Source organism: Garra rufa, chromosome 6, assembly GCF_049309525.1.
Source record: "Garra rufa chromosome 6, GarRuf1.0, whole genome shotgun sequence".
Taxonomy (NCBI): domain Eukaryota; kingdom Metazoa; phylum Chordata; class Actinopteri; order Cypriniformes; family Cyprinidae; genus Garra; species Garra rufa.
Window position 1 is genome coordinate 6,945,008 of NC_133366.1, and position 22,079 is coordinate 6,967,086.

Below are 22,079 nucleotides of genomic sequence, written 5' to 3' on the forward strand. Positions count from 1 at the left end.
GATCCCGAGCCTCTAACACCCAACCATCTCTTATTGATGAAGGGAAAGCCAACTTTGCCACCTGGGTTGTTCCTTAAAAATGACTCGTATTCCAGACTATATCTGTGACCTCTTCTGGAAGAGATGGACAAGAGAGTACTTGCCATTGATGCAGGAAAGGCAGAAATGGCACAAAGTGAGAAAAAACCTGAAGTTGGGAGATATAGTACTTATTGTAAGTGAAAACTGACCATCTGATTAATTATGATTCAAACCCATGTGAAATTCAAAACATAATTTACCTCTTTTAAAAACTAACTAATATTTTTTATTATTATTAATTCACATATTTATTTTCTTAAAGCTACCTTAAACAAAACCAATCAATCAAATTAAGTTAGATTTTTTTTTTTTGAATTTTCAACTGTTTGCATTTCTGAAACAACATTTGGAACACCAAACTTTTAAGCTCCCAAAAAGAGACTAAACAAAGAGTTGAGTAAAATTAAATAAGAATTAGAAGAATTAGAATGAAGGAATACATGTCACTGAAACGAATACATATTTTGGTCAAAATATTCTTGGCATGGTAGCAATGTTGAACAGACCATTAGGGACTACAGGTGGAAATTAAAATTAATGAAAAAAAAAAAAAATCTTCTGGTTCTCTGAGAAGGATTTGGTCCACTTGGACATCCTTACAAAATATATAATATGCACATATATGATAAACTAAATCAGTTGCATAATATCACATTAAAATAGTTTATACTTCAGAGATTTTACTTAACTTCAGTGCTTTATGGTGGGGTTAGTTATAGTGCTGGCTCAATTTACCCCACATAATCTGGCTTACTTACATAGCTGGCATTTAAAAAAAAAAAAATCTAGCTTACCAAATTTAGGATAATATTTAGCTAAATGATTGGGTTTTATAAGTTGCACAATCTTATTGTATAAATTTGATTTGATGTAACAGATGTACATCTGTTTATCAGCCAAAAACAGTTTTTAAATTAAATGCGCGTCTTCCACTCCTCCCATGTTTTTCCTTTTCTCAGTATGGCAGAAATGTTGTGTGATTCAAAAATGCATGGTCACATGAGAGTGAAAGTGTACAGTTGCCAAGATACAGGGAGAGGGTCAACCTACACCCACTGACTCAACTTACCCCACTCTCCCCTAATGCAAGAAATGATAACTCTACCCCTAATTCTAAGTGTCTCACAAACTCTTGACATTTTGTTATATTACATGTTCTTAAAAACTCGGTGTGTGTGATTATATACAATGTTACGAATACGTTGCCAGTGTGTACAACATTTATTATTATTATTTGTTTTTGCAGATTTGAATGTGGACCTGAGAAGATCATCAGCGCACAGCGCCCCCTGTTGTTCGGGGATATTAACGCTTTGTGATTTCCTCATACAAAGAGGATGTACTAAAATTAGGAAGTGTTTTGTTTTTACCAAGTCTCAAGTCAGAATTGTTCTCTATTTGGTTCCATTCCATTCCATACTTTTTCCAAATGTCGCTTGAGGATGAGCTGTCTTGTCCTGTGTGTACTGAACTCTTCAGTGATCCGGTGTTATTGGGCTGTGGCCACAGTTTCTGCCGTCAGTGCATTAATGATCACTGGACCTCCAGCAAGACCAGAACCTGTCCCGTCTGTCGCCAGGTGTCACCGCAGGAACCAGTGTCCAATCTGTGCTTGAGAAACACCTGCGAGTCTTACCAGAGAGAGCAAAGCACGAGAAAAGAGAGGGACGAGGAACACGAGTGTCCGATACATGGAGAGAAAATCGAGCTGTTCTGTCAAAGAGATGAACAGGTTTTATGTTTAGAATGTAAGAAACATGAGCATGCAAAACACAGTACACAACCCCTACAGCAGGCTGTAAGACAACGCAAGGTGAGAATGTATCTTTGACATTTTATAGATTTCACTGTATTAGAATGACATTATTAAAACAACATTCCCAATAATTTAGAACGAACATTATTCTTGCTATTGTTGGCGTTCTTGCAAAAAATCTTAGTCTAAACATTCGAATTTAATTCAGATTCTGTATAATAACCAGGTTAAGCTAAATCAAATAAAATTTCTAAATAAAATTAATACACGTGTTGATTAGTAATTGTGGGGTTATCTGTAAAGGAAAAACTGAAAGGAGCTCTTCGTCCAGCTGAGAAGACATTGTGGTCATTACAGAATGCTGCAGCACAAGATGCCAAGATCTGTAATTACAATCAGGTGACAATTTCATAAATGTTCCCTATGTATTATCTTTCAAATAATATTTAATTAAATATTTGATTCATTAGTTCCACATTTAGTATGTGACCCTGGACCACAAAACCAGTCATAAGGTTAAATTTTACAAAACTGCAATGTATACATCACATGAAAGCTCAATAAATAAGCTTTCTATTGATATATGGTTTGTTAGGATAGGACAATATTTGGCCGAGATACATCTATTTGAAAATCTGGAATCTGAGGGTGCAAAAAAATCTAAATACTGAGAAAATCACCTTTAAAGTTGTCCAAATGAAGTTCTTAACAATGCATATTACTAATCAAAAATTACATTTTGATATATTTATAGTAGGAATTTTACAAAAAATCTTCATGGAACATGATCTTTACTTAATTTCCTAATGATTTTTGGCATAAAAGAAAAATCAATAATTTTGACCCATACAATGTATTTTTGGCTATTGCTACAAATATACCCCAGCGACTTAAGACTGGTTTTGTGGTCCAGGGTCACATATATAGAATAAATCAAGATGTATGTTTGAGTAAGTAAGTAGTTTTAAAAGCTTGACATTTGAAGATGTTAAGGTAATGCAGTCTGTCAGATGGATATGTAGTATGGAGATCAACAAATGGTGATTAACGCCAACAGACCCTGTCATTGGTTGACATCTGTCAGTGGAGTGCAGTAGTGGTGTTTACGCACCACACAAACCATGGAATTGTGTTTTTTTGCCGAGGGGGGCCACCCGGGAATGCTTTGCTTGCTTAGGGCCCCCAAATCTCTAAGCACACCTCTATTGTAATTGGCCTTAATTGAGTTCAAATTGTTTTGATTTTTTTTTTTTTTTTTTCATTTGGAGATTGGAATTGCTTTGTATCATTTAAACAATCCGTCCATGTAAGTCTATGGGATTTTTTCCAGCTAATTTGTAGGGAAAACGTATATCATAATTAGACAAGATAATCTCCTCATTCAGGTACACATGTAATAAACATGCATGAATCTCCCCCAGTCTCAAGTTCAGCAGACAGAGAGAAGAATCAAAGAGGAATTCAAGAAACTCCATCAGTTCCTTAAAAAGGAGGAGGAGCGTAGGATAGCAGCTCTAAATGAAGATGAAAAACAAAAGAGAGCAAAGATTGAGAAGAGAACAAAGGCCAGAATACGTTCACTCTCGGACAGACTACGGGAGGCGGAGGAACGAATGAAGGATGATGACATCTCCTTTCTTCAGGTTGGGACAGCAGAAACATCATATACATCATAAACTGTTGGTTACGTTTTATTAAACCGTCCCTAATCTCGCTCGTTGTGCATTCTTGCAGAATTATAACAGCATTATGAACAGGTATTTTTATGTTTTCTATAAGAACAAATTCAGTCGTTTATTAGTGTAGAAGTTCTTTATTCTGAAGTCTGTGTGTGTGTGTGCATGTGTTCAGAGCTAAATACACACCCCCAGATCAGGAACTAAGTTCAGAAACTCTTATTGATGTTTCCAAACATCTGGGCAACTTGAAGTACCAAGTGTGGGATAATATGATGGACATCTGCCCTTACTGTGAGTACTAGGCTTGTTCATTTGCTGTAAGAACTATTACATTTATCAACATAAGTGACTGTTCCCTGCTCTCCGCAGATCCTGTGGTCCTGAATCCACACACAACTCCACCACACTTTTCTGTGTCAGATGACCTGACCTCTGTCACCTCATGTTTCCATCGGCAGGACAAATCCAACGCTTTTCCGTTGAACAGGAGCCGTATGGTGTTGGGGAGCGTGGGTTACGGTATTGGCTCTCACACGTGGCAAATTGAGGTGGGAAACAGTCGCCACTGGATCCTTGGAGTGTGCTTTAAATCAGAGGGAAAACCTATCACACAGCCTTTGAGCCCTGAAAATGGCTTCTGGGGTCTCAGACGAGATGGATGTATGTACAGCTTCCTGAGCATGCCGACAAGGTTCAGTGTAAAGACGAATCCTGAAGTAGTACAAGTGAGACTAGAGGATGATTATGATGTGATGGGTAGATGGCAGAGGAAGCTGAGCTTTTCTGATGCCGGGATTCATTCTCATTTTGCAAAGATTACCGGAGTGCCCGCAGGGAAGGAACTCTTTCCATTTGTGATGCCAGAAGACCAGTCCGTCCCGCTGCGTGTCGTTCCAGTCCCAGCTAAAGCTACCCTGGCTGGTATACAGTTTGAGAGGAATTTGTCCTTTCAGGAGAGATTCAGAGGCTGGTTTGAGATCTGTTGTTGGGTTTTCGTAGCCTTATTGGTGATTCTGTCATTCAAGAGAGACAGCCAAGACAAATGAAAGCAAATTTGAACTGTAACTGCTATAAGGTCGACATAAGAAGCAATCACCAATTTATAAAGGTGCTGCTGATATAAAGGATAACTGTTGCCAAAATGCAACCTGGGCTGTTTTTTTTTTTTTTTTTACTGTAAACGAAAGCATAATTACGACAAACAAGCCGTTTTGAGATTGACCGTGATTTCGTTTTGTGGTCAGTGGCCGGTGAATGGTAGAACTAGGGGCATATTTTTGAGCGCATCAAAATCGATAGTTTCACAACACTAAGAAGACTCGACACACCATGAAACTTTGCTGGAAGTATCGCCTGGGTCTCTACACATGAACTCCAGCATTGAGAACATTGTATGTGAATACATGAGTTTACTAAAAAGAACGTTTTTGAACAACTCACTTTCACTGTTTGAGTTTCGTCTTGCCAGTCAGGAGGTGTCCATCTCCGAATGAGATCTAATACTGAGGAGAGTAAAGATGGATAGCTCCTAAAGCATATTTCCATATAAATGCACGGCTAACTCGTTTTTTTGTCGCAAGTGAAAAACAATATTAACCTTCTAGTTGTAAAAAGAGCCTCATATAAGAAACATTAATATATAAGAATCTCACATTCGGAGATCGATATCTCTTGACTGGCAAGACGGAGACTCAAACAGTTAAAGTGAGTAGTTCAAAAACGTTATTTTTAGTAAACTCTGTGTACACGAACAATGTTCTCAATGCTGGACTTCATGTGTAGAGACCCAGACGATACTTCAAGCAAAGTTTCATGGTGTGTCGAGTCTTCTTAGGGTTGTGAAAATATCGATTTTTGATGCGCTCAAAAATATGCCCCTAGTTCTACCATTCACCAGCCACTGACCACAAAACTAAATCACGGTCAATCTCAAAAACGGCTCGTTTGTCGTAATAAAAAAAAAAAAAAAAAACAGCCCAGGTTGCATTTATAATAATAATTTGTTACATTTATATAGCGCTTTTCTAGACACTCAAAGCGCTTTACAGTGTCAGTGGTATCTCCTCATCCACCACCAGTGTGCAGCATCCACCTGGATGATGCGACGACAGCCATAGTTCGCCAGAACGCCCACCACACACCAGCTTACTGGTGAAGAGGAGACAGAGGTTGCATTTTGGCAACAGTTATCCTTTAAGACTGCTGTATATAACCTTTGGGTGGTGAGAAAAATTGTGCATTTGTGTATTTAAAAGTATTTGCAATTTCCATCATTTGAATAGCCAGAATGTAAAAACACTGCATAGTTCTCAATGTATGAATTTAATAAAAAAATGATTCTTATTTAAGGATATATTGTCAAGAAGAGAGACGTGATTTCTATCGAGGGAGACACATGCTGAACAGAAGAAATCATTCCTGGGGGGTGTTTTTTAGTAAAACAAGTTTACCAAATAAGCCAGGCTTATTTCAGTATTTTGAGCCAAATAAAGTGACAGTAAGTCTAGGTGAAAACTGACCATCTGACTAATTATGATTCAGACCCGTGTGCAATTTTAAATACAGCCTAATTTACCTCTTTAAAAAACGTACTTATCTTTTTTTTAATTATTATTTTACATATTTCTTTTCTTAAAGCTAACTTAAGCGAAATAAAACCAAGATTAATGTTCAGTCTTTATGGTTTGCATTTCTAAAAACAATATGTTAAACACCAAAGTTTTAACCTTCCCAAAAACAGACTATACAGAGAGTTTGTTGAATAAAATTAAACAAAAACTTAATTTAGAAAGAAGGAAAAAAGGTCACTGAAACGAATAAACATTTGAGTCAAATACATGGTAGCTTTTCTGCAATGTCAAACAGACCATTAGGGACCATAGGTGGGAAGCTTTGATGTAACATCTGTTATGTTAAAATTTTATTTTGACAAGCCAAAAACAGTTTTTCAATTAAATGGGTGCCTTCCACTCCTCCCACGTGTTTCTCCTTTTCACAATCTGGCAGAAAGTATGTGTTCCCACAATACATGGTCACATGAGAGTGAAAGTGTACAGTTGCCAAGACACAAAGGATGGGTCAATTTAGCCATGCACTTAGCTTGCTTATGTGAATCAGAGAAGATCATCAGCGCACAGCGCCCCCTGTTGTTCGAGTATATTAATGTTTTAGTGATTCCTCGATTCTTTGTGACCTTTTTTCTTCCAATGGAAGTTTGACATGTCATTTCCTCATACAGAGAGTCTGTAGTAAAATCAGGAGGTTTTGTTTAACCTGCGTCTCCATTCAGAGCTGTTCTCAGTAAAATCTCTAAATGGCGCTCGAAGCTGAGCTGTCTTGTCCTGTGTGTACTGAACTCTTCAGTGATCCGGTGTTATTGAGTTGTAGTCACAGTTTCTGCCGTCAGTGCATTAATGATCACTGGACCTCCAGCAGGACCAGAACCTGTCCCGTCTGTCGCCAGGTGTCACCGCAGGAACCGGTGTCCAATCTGAGCCTGAGAAACACCTGTGAGTCTTACCAGAGAGAGAAAAACACAAAGAAAGAAGAATATGGAGGACATGATTGTCCGATACATGGAGAGAAAATCGAACTGTTCTGTCAAACTGATGAAGAGGCTATATGTGGAACATGTAAGGATTATGAGCACAGATGGCACAAAATACAGCCTTTACACCAGGCTGTACGACAACGCAAGGTGAGCCTGTCTTAAAAAAAAAAAAAGGTTTTTATTAGTAATATTAGTATTAATTTCTTAGTGAATAATAGTATTATTTTAATGTTGTATAATTAATATTCTTATTCATAATTTAAATGATGTATATGACACCATTTAAAGTTATAAAAAACCCATATAGGTTTTATAGTGTTACATAAGCTTAAATGTTTTCGAAATAACTATCTTCCTGGAGGAGAAAAGAAAACTTAAATCAGCAAAGATTGGCTGGTTATAGCTGGTTTTAGTTTATCATAACTGGTCCTTCCAATTTGGTTAGCTAAAAACCACTCAAACGCATTTAATTCCAGCAAACACACCAATAAAAAACTGTTGGCTGATTCAATATGTTCATTTCCAGCAGGTATTAAATCTAAGTATTTAATTCTGAAATAAAATGTAACGTACTGTTGATTACCACATTAAAACCCAGTAGGTTTCTAAGTTACGTTTCTGAAAAGCAGGTTTGGTTACTTGTTTTGTTATCTCTGAAGGGGAAGCTGAAAGCAGCTCTTCGTCCTACTGAGAATATGTTGTTGTCATTACGGAATGGTGCAGCACAGGATGCCAAGATCTCTAAATACAATCAGGTGACAATTTCTTCACATTCCACACATATTTTTTCTATTAATTATGAAAACATATTAAGTAGACATTTCAATAGAGACCAAATGAATCAATTACAGCAAGTCATTTCATATTTCTCAGAAACATTTCAGTTTGAAATAGCAAACATATTATAGAAACAAATACATAAAAAAAAATGCATACACCACTTGTGGTACTTATTACAGCAAGTGTCATGGCGGACGCCCAAATCCAGTATCATTTTATAAATGTCAACGTGTTTGTGCTATGGAATGTAGTTTTTAATGGGTTTTCAAGCAAGAATGTACTTGTTTATAGTTCAAATATGCAGTTTGTTAATACAGATAACGTCAATTGTACTTTTGACCTCCGTTATTAGTTCTAAAGTGTCATTTTTGAATTAGTAAGGGAGGCTTGGGCTCAGCTGTTAAACTTATAAACTTTAGATTCAAATATATTTCTAGTTTTCTTTTCAACAGTATGGGTAAACGTTTTGAATAATTTATATATTCAATTAAAGAGGAGAATCGGCTGAATCCAACAGTTTTGTTACTTATCCAATTAGTTAATCCATTATTTGCATTGAAAACACTTTCTGTTTTTCCGTACTTGACATATTAAATAAAACAGTATCCTTCCGTGAAATATAATTTCTTTTTCTATGTGTCGTTTGATGTCACGTATAAAACAAAACAGTCTCAAGCTCAGCAGACAGAGAGGAGAATCAGGGAGGAGTTTAAGAAACTCCAGCAGTTCCTCAAAAAGGAGGAGGAGTGCAGGGTAGCGGCTCTAAATGAAGAAGAGAAAGAAAAGAGTGTACAGATGAAGAAGAAAATGGACTTGCTCTCAGACAGACTCCAAGAAGTGGAGGAGCGAATGAAGGACGATGATGTCACCTTCCTTCAGGTTGGGAGAGCAATAAAATTCACATACTCTTACGTTTTGTTATTTTCTGACAGTCTCTAATCTTGTTGTCTCAATGTGAATCCCCACAGAATTATAATGACATTATGAACAGGTATTTTGTTTGTTTTCTTGAAGATAATATAGAAATATATAATACATTTAAAATCTGAAATTCATTACTCTAAGGTGTGTGTGTGTGTCTGTGTGTGTGTTTAGAGCTAGATACACGCCTCTAGATTCAGATCAGAGTCTAGAAGCTCTTATTGATGTTTCAAAACATCTGGGCAACTTGAAGTACCAAGTCTGGGAGAAGATGAAGGAGATCTGCCCTTACTGTGAGTACTAGATGCCTTTTTTCTTTACAGTAACAAGCAATTTCAAGGGGGAAATTATAGAACCCACAGTTGATTAATCACAGTAAGGCAGATTTGCGTGTTACAAGCTTTTATAAATGTACAATTTGAACTGTGCATAACACAATGGTTGTGGCTGTAGTTTTTTTTTTTTTAAGTCTTTTCTCAAACTGACTTAAACTGATATTTTCCAGACCCTGTGATCCTGAACCCAAACACAGCTTCATCAGACGTCTCCATGTCAAATGACCTGACCTCTGTGACCTCGTGCGTTAAGCAGCAGAACGAGCCCAACCCTCTTCCTCTGCTCAGGAGCCGTATGGTGCTGGGGAGCGTGGGATACGGTAGTGGCGTTCATACGTGGGACATTGAGGTGGGAAACAGTCGCCACTGGAGCATTGGAGTGTGCTTTGGATCAGTGGAAAAGTCTATTGTGCAAATGTTGAACCCTGCAAACCCCTGCTTATGGGGTCTCAGGCGCAATGGAGATATGTATAGTTTCCTAAACACTCAGATCAACTTTGTGATGACGAAACATCCCCGGGTAGTGCGAATGAAGCTAGAGGATTGTCATGACAAGAAGGGAGGATGGTGGAGGAATGTAAGCTATTTTGATGCTGATTGTAATTGCCTTTTAGCAGTGACTTCTCAACTGCCGACAGGGATGGAGCTCTTTCCATATGTGATCCCAGAAAAGCGCTCTGGCCCGCTTCGTGTTGTCCCAGCTAAAGTTACTTTAAAAATTGGGCAAGTTGAAGAGGATAGCTCTTTCCTAAAGAGACACAGAGTCCTGATCCTGTTAGTAGTGTTAATATTCCTGGTGCTGTGTGTTTTTTTACATCGCCTAATTTACTAAACTGTTTGTGACTCATCACCACTTTTAGCATTATTCAGTAGTAGCCAGGTAATCGTAACAGTAGCTACTAAAAGGCTGTTTATATTTTCATGTAGTAATGGTAATATTTGTGTAAAAACGCATTTAAAAACCTACTAGAATACTTTTCTTTTAATGATAAATGTGCTATTATAGACACTTGTCTATATGAAGAGCTTTCGGTTTAATCTGTATTTAATCTATATTACCCAAATGGTCAAAAGTCACTCTGATTCTTAAGTACTGAGACAAAACAAACTACTATTTGAAATTAATTTAGTTAATTCGGTTTATCCATTTAACATATCCACCTGCAGTTTAAGTGTCGAATGTTTTGAAATGTTAAGTTAGGTGCTATTTTTGACAGGGTAGTGTTGTTTTATTGTGCTGCTTTGCTTTAATTATGACCACAGTATGATCCCTAACTAAAACGTAAAATAAAGCAAAACAGCTGCAAAAGTACTTGAATCATAGATGACCCATCTGAAAGCGTTTGTTCGTTCATAAATAAATAAATAATCACATGTCAGTGCCACAACAGAGGTCTATGGTGAGCAAATATCGCTCAATTATTCAGCCTAGACTAAGGGTATAGATAGATATTTACAACATTGGTACGTTAGCTAAAAGATTTAAAAAAATAATCACAATAGGCTTTATCTAAATTAAAGATAATAGCAAAGATGCAAACCGCAAAAAAAAAAAAGTAAAATAAAACTCTCCACAGTCTTCAGTGTATGAACTAAATACATTGATTCTTATTAGAGTTAGTTATTCAGTCAAGAGCAGTGAGTGATTTTCTTCTTGTCTTTTGTTTCATTAATGAGACAGACAGCAGCAGGTGTATGAGACTGATGTCACTTTAAGACCCAACTATGAAATCATTATTTATCATTTTTGATCAATAAATATTTATATATAATAGGCCATTCATACACATTTGCATTTAGCCTAAATGTAGGGATTCTGATTTGCTGGCAGTTTAGTCACAGTTCTACAGTAATGCACTGCTTTAATTGATAATTTTATTTTAAAAAAATTCTTCTGAAACAATTTATATAAAAAATGTTTATGTGCTGTAAAAAGACATTATTGGCACAGTGCTTAACCAGAAAAATAAAAAATGTCACGTCATGCCGAAAAGGTTGTTGCCGACCCCTATTCTAGTGTAATGTTTGAAGATGCTTTTAGGGATTATTCACAAGTGTTTCATATAAATGCCATAATACTGATAAATAAAATTGTATGTGTGTATATTTGAAGTGTAATTCGATTGTTTAGTTTGGCTCACGTCCCATTAGATTACATGGAGAGGGCGGGGTTTATGACCTATACTGCAGCCAGCCACTGGGGGGCGATCGAAAACTTTTGGCCTTACTTTTCGTGAGTCGTGCGGCACACTTGGGTTGATTCAATGAGCCTGAGGCGCTTCATATAAACAACTCTCTCTGGTGAGTCACTGCGTATGCTCAGCACTGCGACGGAAACACGTGGGTACAGACGGCAGAAGAAGTGGCGTTGTGTGAGCGCCGGCGGTTCGAACCATAGATATATTTACGTAGATACCGCATTGGACCGCTCCAAGCACGTAGATGCGTCCGCCATATTGGAAAGGTCCACTTGACGTCATTCGCCATACTGTAGGCAAAGACTATAGACTACCCAAGACATGTCACTCGTGTAGTTTTGAATGGGGAAAAATGCAACGTTCATGATGGCCGCGAAGCCCCGCCTTCTTAGTGAAAGAGCCAAGGGGTTTAGACTACTGTATATAACCTTTGGGTGGTGAGAAAAATTGTGCATTTGTGTATTTAAAAGTATTTGCAATTCCTATCGTTTGAATAGCCAGAATGTAAAAACACTGCATAGTTCTCATTGTATGAATTTAATAAAAAATTATTCTTATTCAAGGATATATTGTCAAGAAGAGAGACGTGATTTCTATCGAGGGAGACACTGAACATGCTGAACAGGAGAAATCATTCCTGGGGGGTGTTTTGTAAAGCAAGTTTACCAAATAAGCCAGGCTTGTTTCAGTATTTTGAGCCAAATAAAGTGACAATAAGTCAAACTAACTGAAATAAGCCTGGCTTATAAATTCCCCCTGGAGTCTTATTGATCCTGTTAGTAGTGTTCTTATTTCTGGTGCTGTGTGTTTTTGTAATCTATCGTCTGATTTACTAAACTGTTTGTGACTTGTCATATTTGCTTTTCAGAGTTTTTAACACACAGCTTGTAGAAATATCCTATCGCAACACCCCACAATATCCCTGGTGCAACCTGTTTATTTAGTTCTTTATTGGAATCTGAGATGTTTTCAAAATCAGTCATTGTAAAACCTGATTGTATTTAGAGATCTTAGCATCTTGTGCTGCGCCATTCCGTAACGACAACAACATATTCTCAGCAGGACGAATAGCTATTTTCAGCTTCCCCTGTCGAGATAACAAAAGCACCCTGTTTTATGTTGATGCATAATAAAATGTATATAAAATGTCACACACACCCAAACTTTCTCACCTTGCGTTGTCGTACAGCCTGTTCCAAAGGCTGTGTCTTGTGCCATCTGTGCTCATAATCCATACACGTTGCACATATAGTCTGTTCATCTGTTTGACAGAACAGTGCGATTTTCTCTCTATGTATCGGACACTCGTGTTCTTCCTTTTTCTTTTTTTTCTCTCTCAGGTAAGACTCACAGGTGTTTCTCAAGCACAGATTGGACACTGGTTCCTGCGGTGACACCTGGCGACAGACGGGACAGGTTCTGGTCCTGCTGGAGGTCCAGTGATCATTAATGCACTGACGGCAGAAACTGTGACCACAGCCCAATAACACCGGATCACTGAAGAGTTCAGTACACACAGGACAAGACAGCTCATCCTCAAGCGACATTTGGAAACCGAAAAATGAAACCGATTACTGAGAACAATTCTGACTTGAGACAGAGTGTAAACAAAACACTGCCTAACTTTACTACAGACTCTCTGTATGAGGAAATGACATGTCAAACTTTCATTGTAAGAAAAAGATAGAATTGCTAAAACGTTAATATCCTCGAACAACAGGGGGCGCTGTGCGATGATGATCTTCTCAGGTCCACGTTCAAATCTACAAAAGCAAATAATAAATGTTGTACACACTGGCATTCCTAACATTGTATATAATCACACACATGGTTTTTTTATAAGAACATGTAATATAACAAAATGTCAAGAGTTTGTGAGACACTTAGAATTAGGGGTTGAGTTATCATTTCTTGCATTAGGGGAGAGTGGGGTAAGTTGAGTCAGTGGGTGTAGGTTGACCCTCTCCCTGTATCTTGACGACTGTACACTTTTACTCTCATGTGACCATGCATTTTTGAATCACACAACATTTCTGCCATATTGAGAAAAGGAAAAACATGGGAGGAGTGGAAGGCACACATTTAATTTAAAAACTGTTACAGCACTATAACTTACCCCACCATAAGACACTGAGGTTGTTAAATCTCTGAAGTATAGGATTATAAAAAATATATATATGCTAATATAAAATTAAATTAATTGCAAAATAGTTCAGTCTTTTGTACTTAAGTACACAAAAAATGTAGTACTTTTGTACTTTCACTCGAGTAAAATTGAAAAAGGAGTACTTTTACTTTTACTGGAGTAATATTGTATTATACGTATCTGTACTTTTACTCAAGTACTTGATTTGTGTACTTTGTCCACCACTGCAAGGGAATGAGATATTAAGGAAAATGATTTGTCCTTCAATATGGTAAATAACTGTCTTGTTGATGTTCACCACCATATATAACAATTGAACTGTCTTGAAATTGCAGGAAGGGCTTTAAGCCAACATTCATTCTGGGAACTAACAAACACTTAAAATTGTAACAAAATTGCCCAATATGAAATTCGTTGTGTGTGAGTTGGGGCAAAATTTGGTTGGATAACTATGGTCTAACATGGGATTTTTACATAGTTACAACTGATTCAGGTTTCTTAGTATTTGTGACTCAAAAGGTCTTATAAAAAAAAAAAAAAAAAATTAAAAGACACCTGCACCTTTTTCAAGAATTAATGACATATGAATACGAACAATATTGAACTGCTGAATTTACTGGCTACACATTTAGAAATGTGACAGTTCAGGTATGTGATTATGTACTGAATCTGTACTGTAACCGCATGACTTTTTTTTTGATTGTTTCGTAACTGACATTACTGAAATTATTCACGATATTATTTTATATTGTTTAAAAATAGCAAAAAGGATTGGTTTTGGCAAAGTGATTTTTAAAATGGATTGCACATTTACAGTGCCTTAGGAAAGCTTTCATACCCCTTTGATTTTTTTTCACATTTTCTTATGTTGCTGCCTTATGTTAAACTGTTTTAAATGACTTTTTTTCCCACATCAGTCTACACTCATGTACCATAATGGCAAAGCAAAAACCAGGGTTTTAACATCTTTGCAAATGTATTACAAATAAAAATATTGACTCCACTGCATACGTATTCACATCCTTATCTAGGACAGTTTAGCTCAGGAGCATTAATATTGCTTGTAGATGTTACTACACTTCAAGTAAAGTTAACCTGTGGCAAATTCAGTTGATTGGGTATAATTTGGAATGGCACAAACATCTTTAATAAAAGTGGAAAAAAATAAATGCTGAAAATGCATTTCATAGCAAAAACCAAGCCCTGAGTTAAAAAAATAAATAAATGCATAAATATACTTCACAGTATTACTTAAAGCTGCTTAAAAATATACAAAATCCATTTTTAACAAGTACACAGCCAGCGTTCAAAACTTTCGCCTTACTTTAGCCCGATTCACAATGGTTAGCTTATAATAATGTTTTCTAATTTGAGTGGTACAGGTAGGTTTTCGTGGACAATTCGAGCATGCTTCTGCGTCATTGTGTCACATCTGTAAACATAAAGAAGGCATCCCAGCTAGCTGCAATATTAACCAGTTTTTAAATGTGTTTTTACAGTAGCTTCTGTTACAATTGCCAGGCTAGTAGTAGTAATGCCAAAAACTACACTGTTAAACGTTTTCACCAGTTTCAACTTAAAAACTTAAGTTCAGCAGCTGCCTTAAGTTTTTAAGTTAAATCAGCTTAAAAATACAAATCATTTTAACTTCTTACAATGAAAATGAGTTGATTTAACTTGTGAGTTTAAATGACTTAGGTTGATTTAACTTACAATCTTGAGGCAGCTGCTAAACTTAGTGAAAACTTTTTACTGTGCACTGTAGTTCAGCAGCTGCCTTAAGTTTTTAAGTTAAATCAGCTTAAAACTACAAGTCATTTTAGCGTAATTACAATCAAAATGAGTTGATTTAACTTGTGAGTTGAAAGGACTTAAGTTGATTTAACTTAATATTTTAAGGCAGCTGCTAAACTTAAGTTTTTAAGTTGAAACTGGTGAAAACTTTTTACAGTGTATGTTCACAAGTTCTTTGGGAAAACGCATTCCAAGTTCATCCATTATTGTCATCGTTTACTCTCACATAATTATTTAAACTGATCAGAGTTACAAAACTTATCTGTTGGCCCTAACACTTTCTTTTTTGACATATGATTCTTTCCTTGTGCTGTTTGATGACATTTCAAACAGTCTCAAGCTCAGCGGACAGAGAGAAAAATCAGAGAGGAGTTTAACAAACTCCAGCAGTTCCTCAAAAAGGAGGAGGAGAGCAGGATAGCGGCTCTAAATGAAGAACAGAAAGAAAAACGAGGGAAGATGAAGAGGAAAATGCGCTCGATCTCAGACAGACTGCGGGAAGTGGAGGAGAGAATGAAGGACGATGACGTCAGCTTCCTTCAGGTTGGGGCGGTGTTCTAACAAAACTTAACATACTCACGCGTTTCGTTATTTTATGGCAGTCACTAATCTAGCTGTCTCAATGTGCATTCCCACAGAATTATAACAGCATTATGAACAGGTATTTTCTGTTTTCTAGAAGAAAATATGAAAATATATAAAACAATATAATAATTTAAAAAGTGTGTTTAGGGCTAAAAAGACACTTCCAGATTCAGAACTGGGAGAAGATGAAGGACATCTGCCCTTACTGTGAGTAGAAGTCTTTGTTCTTTAGAGTATGTGAATGAGGCTGGATCTGCTACAGTACAGTAAGACAACTTTTATGCATGCAAGTTCTCAAATGTTATGTTTAAATATGTGACCCTGGACCACAAAACCAGTCATAAGGTTAAATTTTACAAAACTGAGATATATACATCATATGAAAGTTCAATAAATAAGCTTTCTATTGATGTATGGTTTGTTAGGATAGGACAATATTTGGCCGAGATACATCTATTTGAAATCAGAAATCTGAGGATGCAAAAAAATCAAAAAGACTGAGAAAATCACCTTTAAAGTTGTCCAAATTAGGTTCTTAACAATGCATATTACAAATCAAAAATTACATTTTGATATGTTTACAGTAGGAATTTTACAAAAAATCTTCATGGAACTTGAACTTTACTTAATTTCTTAATGATTTTTGGCATAAAAGTGTCATGATCGGGGCTGTGGGTTTTCCCTCAGCCACCTGAGGTCGCTGTTTGCACTGCACTCTGATTCTTCACGTCTGTTTTGTCATTTGCACTGATTACACTCACATCTGTTCACAATTATCATTTGGACTATAAGAACTCTTACTTCTCACTCCTGCTTCATGTCTGCATTGTCTTTATGGTCGGTTGTGTTTCTGTATTCTTGTTCCTGGCTTTTGACCGTGTTTCTTGTTTTGTTGAGTTTATGTTTAGTCTGCCGTGTTGGCTTTTGGTTTGTTTATTTGTTGGGTTATTTGTGTTTATTTAATAAAATCATTTTCTCCCTGCATTTGGACCCAGACCTCCATCGTTTTACCGTGACAGAATGCAGACATCCATGATGGGTCCAGCGGGGAGAATTTTTTTTGAGGGGGCAGCAACCACCTGCTCAGTTCCGGACACTGAGGGGATGTCCTTTGAGGCGGCGTCGGCAGCTCGGTTCGAGTTCATCTACGCCTGCCTTGCGGCAATGGACACCCGCAGTGCCGAGACGGCGCGGAAGCGCCCCTGCTTTGCAGAGGAGGTGGCGACAACCGCCATCGCTGTTCCTGACGCGGCGGTGACCGCTCACTCTGTTTCTGACGCGGCGGTGACCGCTCTCTCTGTTCCTGACGCGGCGGTGACCGCTCTCTCTGTTTCTGACGCGGCGGTGACCGCTCTCTCTGTTTCTGACGCGGCGGTGACCGCTCTCTCTGTTTCTGACGCGGCGGTGACCGCTCTCTCTGTTCCTGACGCGGCGGTGACCGCTCTCTCTGTTCCTGACGCGGCGGTGACCGCTCACTCTGTTTCTGACGCGGCGGTGACCGCTCTCTCTGTTCCTGACGCGGCGGTGACCGCTCTCTCTGTTCCTGACGCGGCGGTGACCGCTCACTCTGTTTCTGACGCGGCGGTGACCGCTCACTCTGTTTCTGACGCGGCGGTGACCGCTCTCTCTGTTCCTGACGCGGCGGTGACCGCTCTCTCTGTTCCGGACGCGGCGGTGACCGCTCTCTCTGTTCCTGACGCGGCGGTGACCGCTCTCTCTGTTTCTGACGCGGCGGTGACCGCTCTCTCTGTTCCTGACGCGGCGGTGACCGCTCTCTCTGTTTCTGACGCGGCGGTGACCGCTCTCTCTGTTCCTGACGCGGCGGTGACCGCTCTCTCTGTTCCTGACGCGGCGGTGACCGCTCACTCTGTTTCTGACGCGGCGGTGACCGCTCTCTCTGTTCCTGACGCGGCGGTGACCGCTCTCTCTGTTCCGGACGCGGCGGTGACCGCTCACTCTGTTCCTGACGCGGCGGTGACCGCTCTCTCTGTTCCGGACGCGGCGGTGACCGCTCACTCTGTTCCTGACGCGGCGGTGACCGCTCTCTCTGTTCCGGACGCGGCGGTGACCGCTCACTCTGTTTCTGACGCGGCGGTGACCGCTCTCTCTGCTCCTGACGCGGCGGTGACCGCTCTCTCTGTTCCGGACGCGGCGGTGACCGCTCTCTCTGTTCCGGACGCGGCGGTGACCGCTCACTCTGTTTCTGACGCGGCGGTGACCGCTCTCTCTGCTCCTGACGCGGCGGTGACCGCTCTCTCTGTTCCGGACGCGGCGGTGACCGCTCTCTCTGCTCCGGACGCGGCGGTGACCGCTCTCTCTGCTCCTGACGCGGCGGTGACCGCTCTCTCTGCTCCTGACGCGGCGGTGACCGCTCTCTCTGTTCCGGACGCGGCGGTGATCGCGCTCTCTGTTCCGGACGCGGCGGTGACCGCTCTCTCTGCTCCTGACGCGGCGGTGACCGCTCTCTCTGCTCCTGACGCGGCGGTGACCGCTCTCTCTGCTCCTGACGCGGCGGTGACCGCTCTCTCTGCTCCTGACGCGGCGGTGACCGCTCTCTCTGTTCCGGACGCGGCGGTGACCGCGCTCTCTGTTCCGGACGCGGCGGTGACCGCGCTCTCTGTTCCGGACGCGGCGGTGACCGCTCTCTCTGTTCCGGACGCGGCGGTGACCGATCTCTCTGTTCCGGACGCGGCGGTGACCGCTCTCTCTGTTCCGGACGCGGCGGTGACCGCTCTCTCTTTTCCGGACGCGGCGGTGACCGCTCTCTCTGTTCCGGACGCGGCGGTGACCGCTCTCTCTGTTCCGGACGCGGCGGTGACCGCTCTCTCTCTTCCGGACGCGGCGGTGACCGCTCTCTCTTTTCCGGACGCGGCGGAGACCGCTGACGTTCCTCTGGCGACGAGGCCAGTTCGCGTTCCTCTGGCGGCGGTGCCCGCGGACATTCCTCTGGCGGCGAGTCCAGTTCACGTTCCTCTGACTGCGGTGCCTGCGGACATTCCACTGGTGGCGAGGCCAGCTCACGTTCCTCTGGCGGCGAGACCAGCTCACGTTCCTCTGACTGCGGTGCCCGCGGACGTTCCACTGGTGGCGAGGCCAGCTCACGTTCCTCTGGCGGCGAGACCAGCTCACGTTCCACTGGCTGCGGTGCCCGCGGACATTCCACTGGCGGCGAGGCCAGCTCACGTTCCTCCGCTGCACGGGCCTGGCCCTCCATCCCTCCCCCTGATGCACCTTCCACCGTTCCTCCTCCCTCCAGAATTTTTGTTTTGGGAACGTCTGGTAGCCGTTCCCTAGAGAGGGGGTACTGTCATGATCGGGGCTGTGGGTTTTCCCTCAGCCACCTGAGGTCGCTGTTTGCACTGCACTCTGATTCTTCACGTCTGTTTTGTCATTTGCACTGATTACACTCACATCTGTTCACAATTATCATTTGGACTATAAGAACTCTTACTTCTCACTCCTGCTTCATGTCTGCATTGTCTTTATGTTCGGTTGTGTTTCTGTATTCTTGTTCCTGGCTTTTGACCGTGTTTCTTGTTTTGTTGAGTTTATGTTTAGTCTGCCGTGTTGGCTTTTGGTTTGTTTATTTGTTGGGTTATTTGTGTTTATTTAATAAAATCATTTTCTCCCTGCATTTGGACCCAGACCTCCATCGTTTTACCGTGACAAAAAGAAAAATCAACAATTTTGACCCATGCAATGTATTTTTGGCTATTGCTACAAATATACCCCAGCGACTTAAGACTGGTTTTGTGGTCCAGGGTCACATATGAAATTTAAATATGCACTGATTTGCACATATTCCAAAAAATAACTCAAAATAATGTATAAAACACAGTCAACAGACAAAAATAGACATGTTTTTAGGAATAAATTATCAAGTCAATTAGATGAATGATATATGAACAACCCCCTCTAAACAACTAACAGCTGATATTTTCTTCTAATTTCTCCAGACCCTGTGATCCTGGATCCAAATGCAGCTCCACCCGACGTTTTCATATCAAATGACCTGACCTCAGTGACCTCATGTGTCCAAAGGCAGGATGAGCACAACCCTCTTCCTCTGCACACCAATCATTTGGTGCTGGGCACCGTGGGATACAGTAGTGGCAGTCAGACGTGGGACATTGAGGTGGGAAACAGCCGCCACTGGAGCCTTGGAGTGTGTCTTGGATCAGAGGAAAGATCTATTGTGCAAATGCTGAACCCTGCAGATGGCTTCTGGGGTCTCAGACGTGATGGAGATGTATACAGATTCCTGAAAATTTCAGCTACATTCAAGCTGAAAACGAATCCCCAAGTAGTGCGTGTGACGCTAGGGGATTGTTATGATAAGAAGGGAGTATGGTGGAGGAATGTGATCTTTTCTGATGCTACTTGTAATAGCCCTTTTGCCTATTTTCACCTGCCTGCAGGGATGGAGCTCTTTCCATTCGTGATCCCAGAAAAGCGCTCCGGGCCGCTCCGTATTGTCCCAGCTAAAGTTACTGTGACAATTGAGCAGGTTGAAGAGGAGAGATCTTTGCCAGAGAGACACAGAGACTCACCAAAGGTGCGATGGAATGTGTTGTTTCTTGCATTGTTTTTCTTACTAGTGGTGGTGTGTGTTTTTGTAATGTATCATCTGATGTACTGAGTAATAAACAGTTTGTAATCATAGTTTTAAGCGTGCAAAAACGCATTCGATTGGATTGCTCTCATAGTGTGGATGCTCATGTGGTCGAATGCAGTCAAACAGACACTATAGACTGTTATCATGTTGTTGGGAAGTGTGCTAGTCACATGGGATTTAAACTGTGTTGGGCTGAAGCATAAAGTTTATTTTGAAAAACAGCAGAAATATACAAAAATGTTCCGGCCACTGGTCATTAGTAAACAAAATGGACATGAATACCTACACCGGTTCTGTTCAGCATCACATCAACAGGTGTGTCGACAGTTTCAACATATCCCAGTCAGAAATCCTGGATAAATGAGGAAGCCCTACTTCTAATGAAGACACATGACACTGCTTTATAGTGCTGCTTTGAAATGTAACTTATAATTAAAATCACTGAGATCAAATAACTTCATGACTGTTTTTTATGCATTACTGTAAAGCTGCCTTTAACAATATGTATTGTAAAGCATTATAGAAAAGATGAGCCTCTACTGTTTTCATTAGTGCAAATAGGAGGATCTCTGATATGGCAAACAAGTAGTCAGAAATAGATTTGTTGAATGTTATCACAGCCCCCACTGTTGTTTTACTTTTTTATAGAAATAAAAACCACTCAAGACCATGTGATTTGCTGCTCAACATTTCCTGAGCTCATTGACAAATATCCCTTTTTATATCCCTGTGCACCCTTTACACAAAGGCAATCACAATACTGAAAGTGAACAGTGACTCAAAAGTTATTTAAATATGTTGAAAATGGCTCCCTTATTTTGAATGCTTGAAGAAGCGGGTAGTAATTGTCTGAAATTCAGTGGAAGCAGGATTAAAGTCATTTAGTTATTATTTTGATATGTTCCTTAAAGTTTACTTATAATGTTAATAATAGAGATGTACCAATTGACCGGCCAGGGACCAGAATTAGCCGGTTTTTCTTATATGTATATCAGTATCAGAAGGTTACACTTGGAAATCGGAATCGGCCAAGAAAATTGCAATCGGTGCATTTCTAGTTTTTTTTTCCACAAACAAATATATATATATATATATATATATATATATATATATATATATATATATATATACATAATTGTCTGTTTTTATTTGGTTACTGTTAGCAGGCTATATTGCATTTGAGTAAAGTACAAATTCGTAAAACTAATACTTAAGTGTGAATTTCCTAAATAATGCCAAACCTTAACAATATAAAAAAAAAAACCTGAGTGCAAAAAGTAGCCTAAAAAACAGTTCAACACAACTTTCCTGAGACTCCCCTGAAAATGTAATACGGCTCTGTGCCATTAGAGGGAGTACTACTTTTGTTTTCATATGAGTTCAGGTAAAGGAAAACAAGACGTTTGAACAGGTAACTAGAAACGAAAGTAAATTCGCAGACGCCATTTTTGGGTATTTAAACGGCTGCATATTTTTGGGGTAAGTTCAGAATTTATTTTCAGTGTAATCATATAAAATAAGCTGCGGTTTGAGAATTGGGATTTTGTATATTTCAGTACCAGAACACTATATTTCGACGTCTTTACAGCTCTGACCAAAATTGCAGTTACATTAACGATTAAAGCGCTTTCGTAAATGA

The 22,079-nt window shown here is 39.9% G+C and overlaps 3 protein-coding genes across 3 annotated transcripts in view; all 3 read left to right on the plus strand.

The window, feature by feature from the left end:
* The first annotated feature begins 1,510 nt into the window (after positions 1-1,510).
* Positions 1,511-4,589, plus strand: LOC141335983 (E3 ubiquitin-protein ligase TRIM35-like). Its single transcript, XM_073841491.1, has 6 exons — positions 1,511-1,894; positions 2,141-2,236; positions 3,259-3,480; positions 3,572-3,594; positions 3,689-3,807; positions 3,886-4,589. The coding sequence occupies exons 1-6, from the start codon at positions 1,511-1,513 to the stop codon at positions 4,560-4,562; spliced, it is 1,521 nt and encodes a 506-aa protein (XP_073697592.1). The 3' UTR covers positions 4,563-4,589.
* A 2,233-nt stretch (positions 4,590-6,822) lies between these two features.
* Positions 6,823-11,851, plus strand: LOC141335984 (E3 ubiquitin-protein ligase TRIM35-like). Its single transcript, XM_073841492.1, has 6 exons — positions 6,823-7,213; positions 7,726-7,821; positions 8,516-8,725; positions 8,815-8,837; positions 8,942-9,060; positions 9,273-11,851. Exons 1-6 carry the CDS (start codon positions 6,830-6,832, stop codon positions 9,932-9,934), a joined length of 1,494 nt encoding a protein of 497 aa, XP_073697593.1. The 5' UTR covers positions 6,823-6,829; the 3' UTR covers positions 9,935-11,851.
* Positions 11,852-14,853: 3,002 nt separating this feature from the next.
* The window catches only part of LOC141336802 (E3 ubiquitin-protein ligase TRIM35-like), a 7,782-nt gene continuing 556 nt past the window's right edge, over positions 14,854-22,079 (plus strand). The window contains exons 1-4 of the mRNA XM_073842529.1: positions 14,854-14,880; positions 15,574-15,783; positions 15,993-16,032; positions 19,782-20,380. Of these exons, the coding sequence (XP_073698630.1) occupies positions 14,854-14,880; positions 15,574-15,783; positions 15,993-16,032; positions 19,782-20,380 (876 nt within the window). The remainder of the gene's footprint in view (positions 14,881-15,573; positions 15,784-15,992; positions 16,033-19,781; positions 20,381-22,079) is intronic.

What these genes read in the sequence shown, in the direction of transcription:
- LOC141335983 (XM_073841491.1), top strand. Translation starts at nt 1,511, where the DNA reads ATGTCGCTTGAGGATGAGCTGTCTTGTCCTGTGTGTACTGAACTCTTC. An exon ending in TATAACAGCATTATGAACAG is followed by an intron (nt 3,595 to 3,688) that starts GTATTTTTATGT and finishes GCATGTGTTCAG; the next exon opens with AGCTAAATACACACCCCCAG. An exon ending in GATGGACATCTGCCCTTACT is followed by an intron (nt 3,808 to 3,885) that starts GTGAGTACTAGG and finishes TGCTCTCCGCAG; the next exon opens with ATCCTGTGGTCCTGAATCCA.
- LOC141335984 (XM_073841492.1), top strand. Translation starts at nt 6,830, where the DNA reads ATGGCGCTCGAAGCTGAGCTGTCTTGTCCTGTGTGTACTGAACTCTTC. An exon ending in ATGATGTCACCTTCCTTCAG is followed by an intron (nt 8,726 to 8,814) that starts GTTGGGAGAGCA and finishes GAATCCCCACAG; the next exon opens with AATTATAATGACATTATGAA. An exon ending in GAAGGAGATCTGCCCTTACT is followed by an intron (nt 9,061 to 9,272) that starts GTGAGTACTAGA and finishes GATATTTTCCAG; the next exon opens with ACCCTGTGATCCTGAACCCA.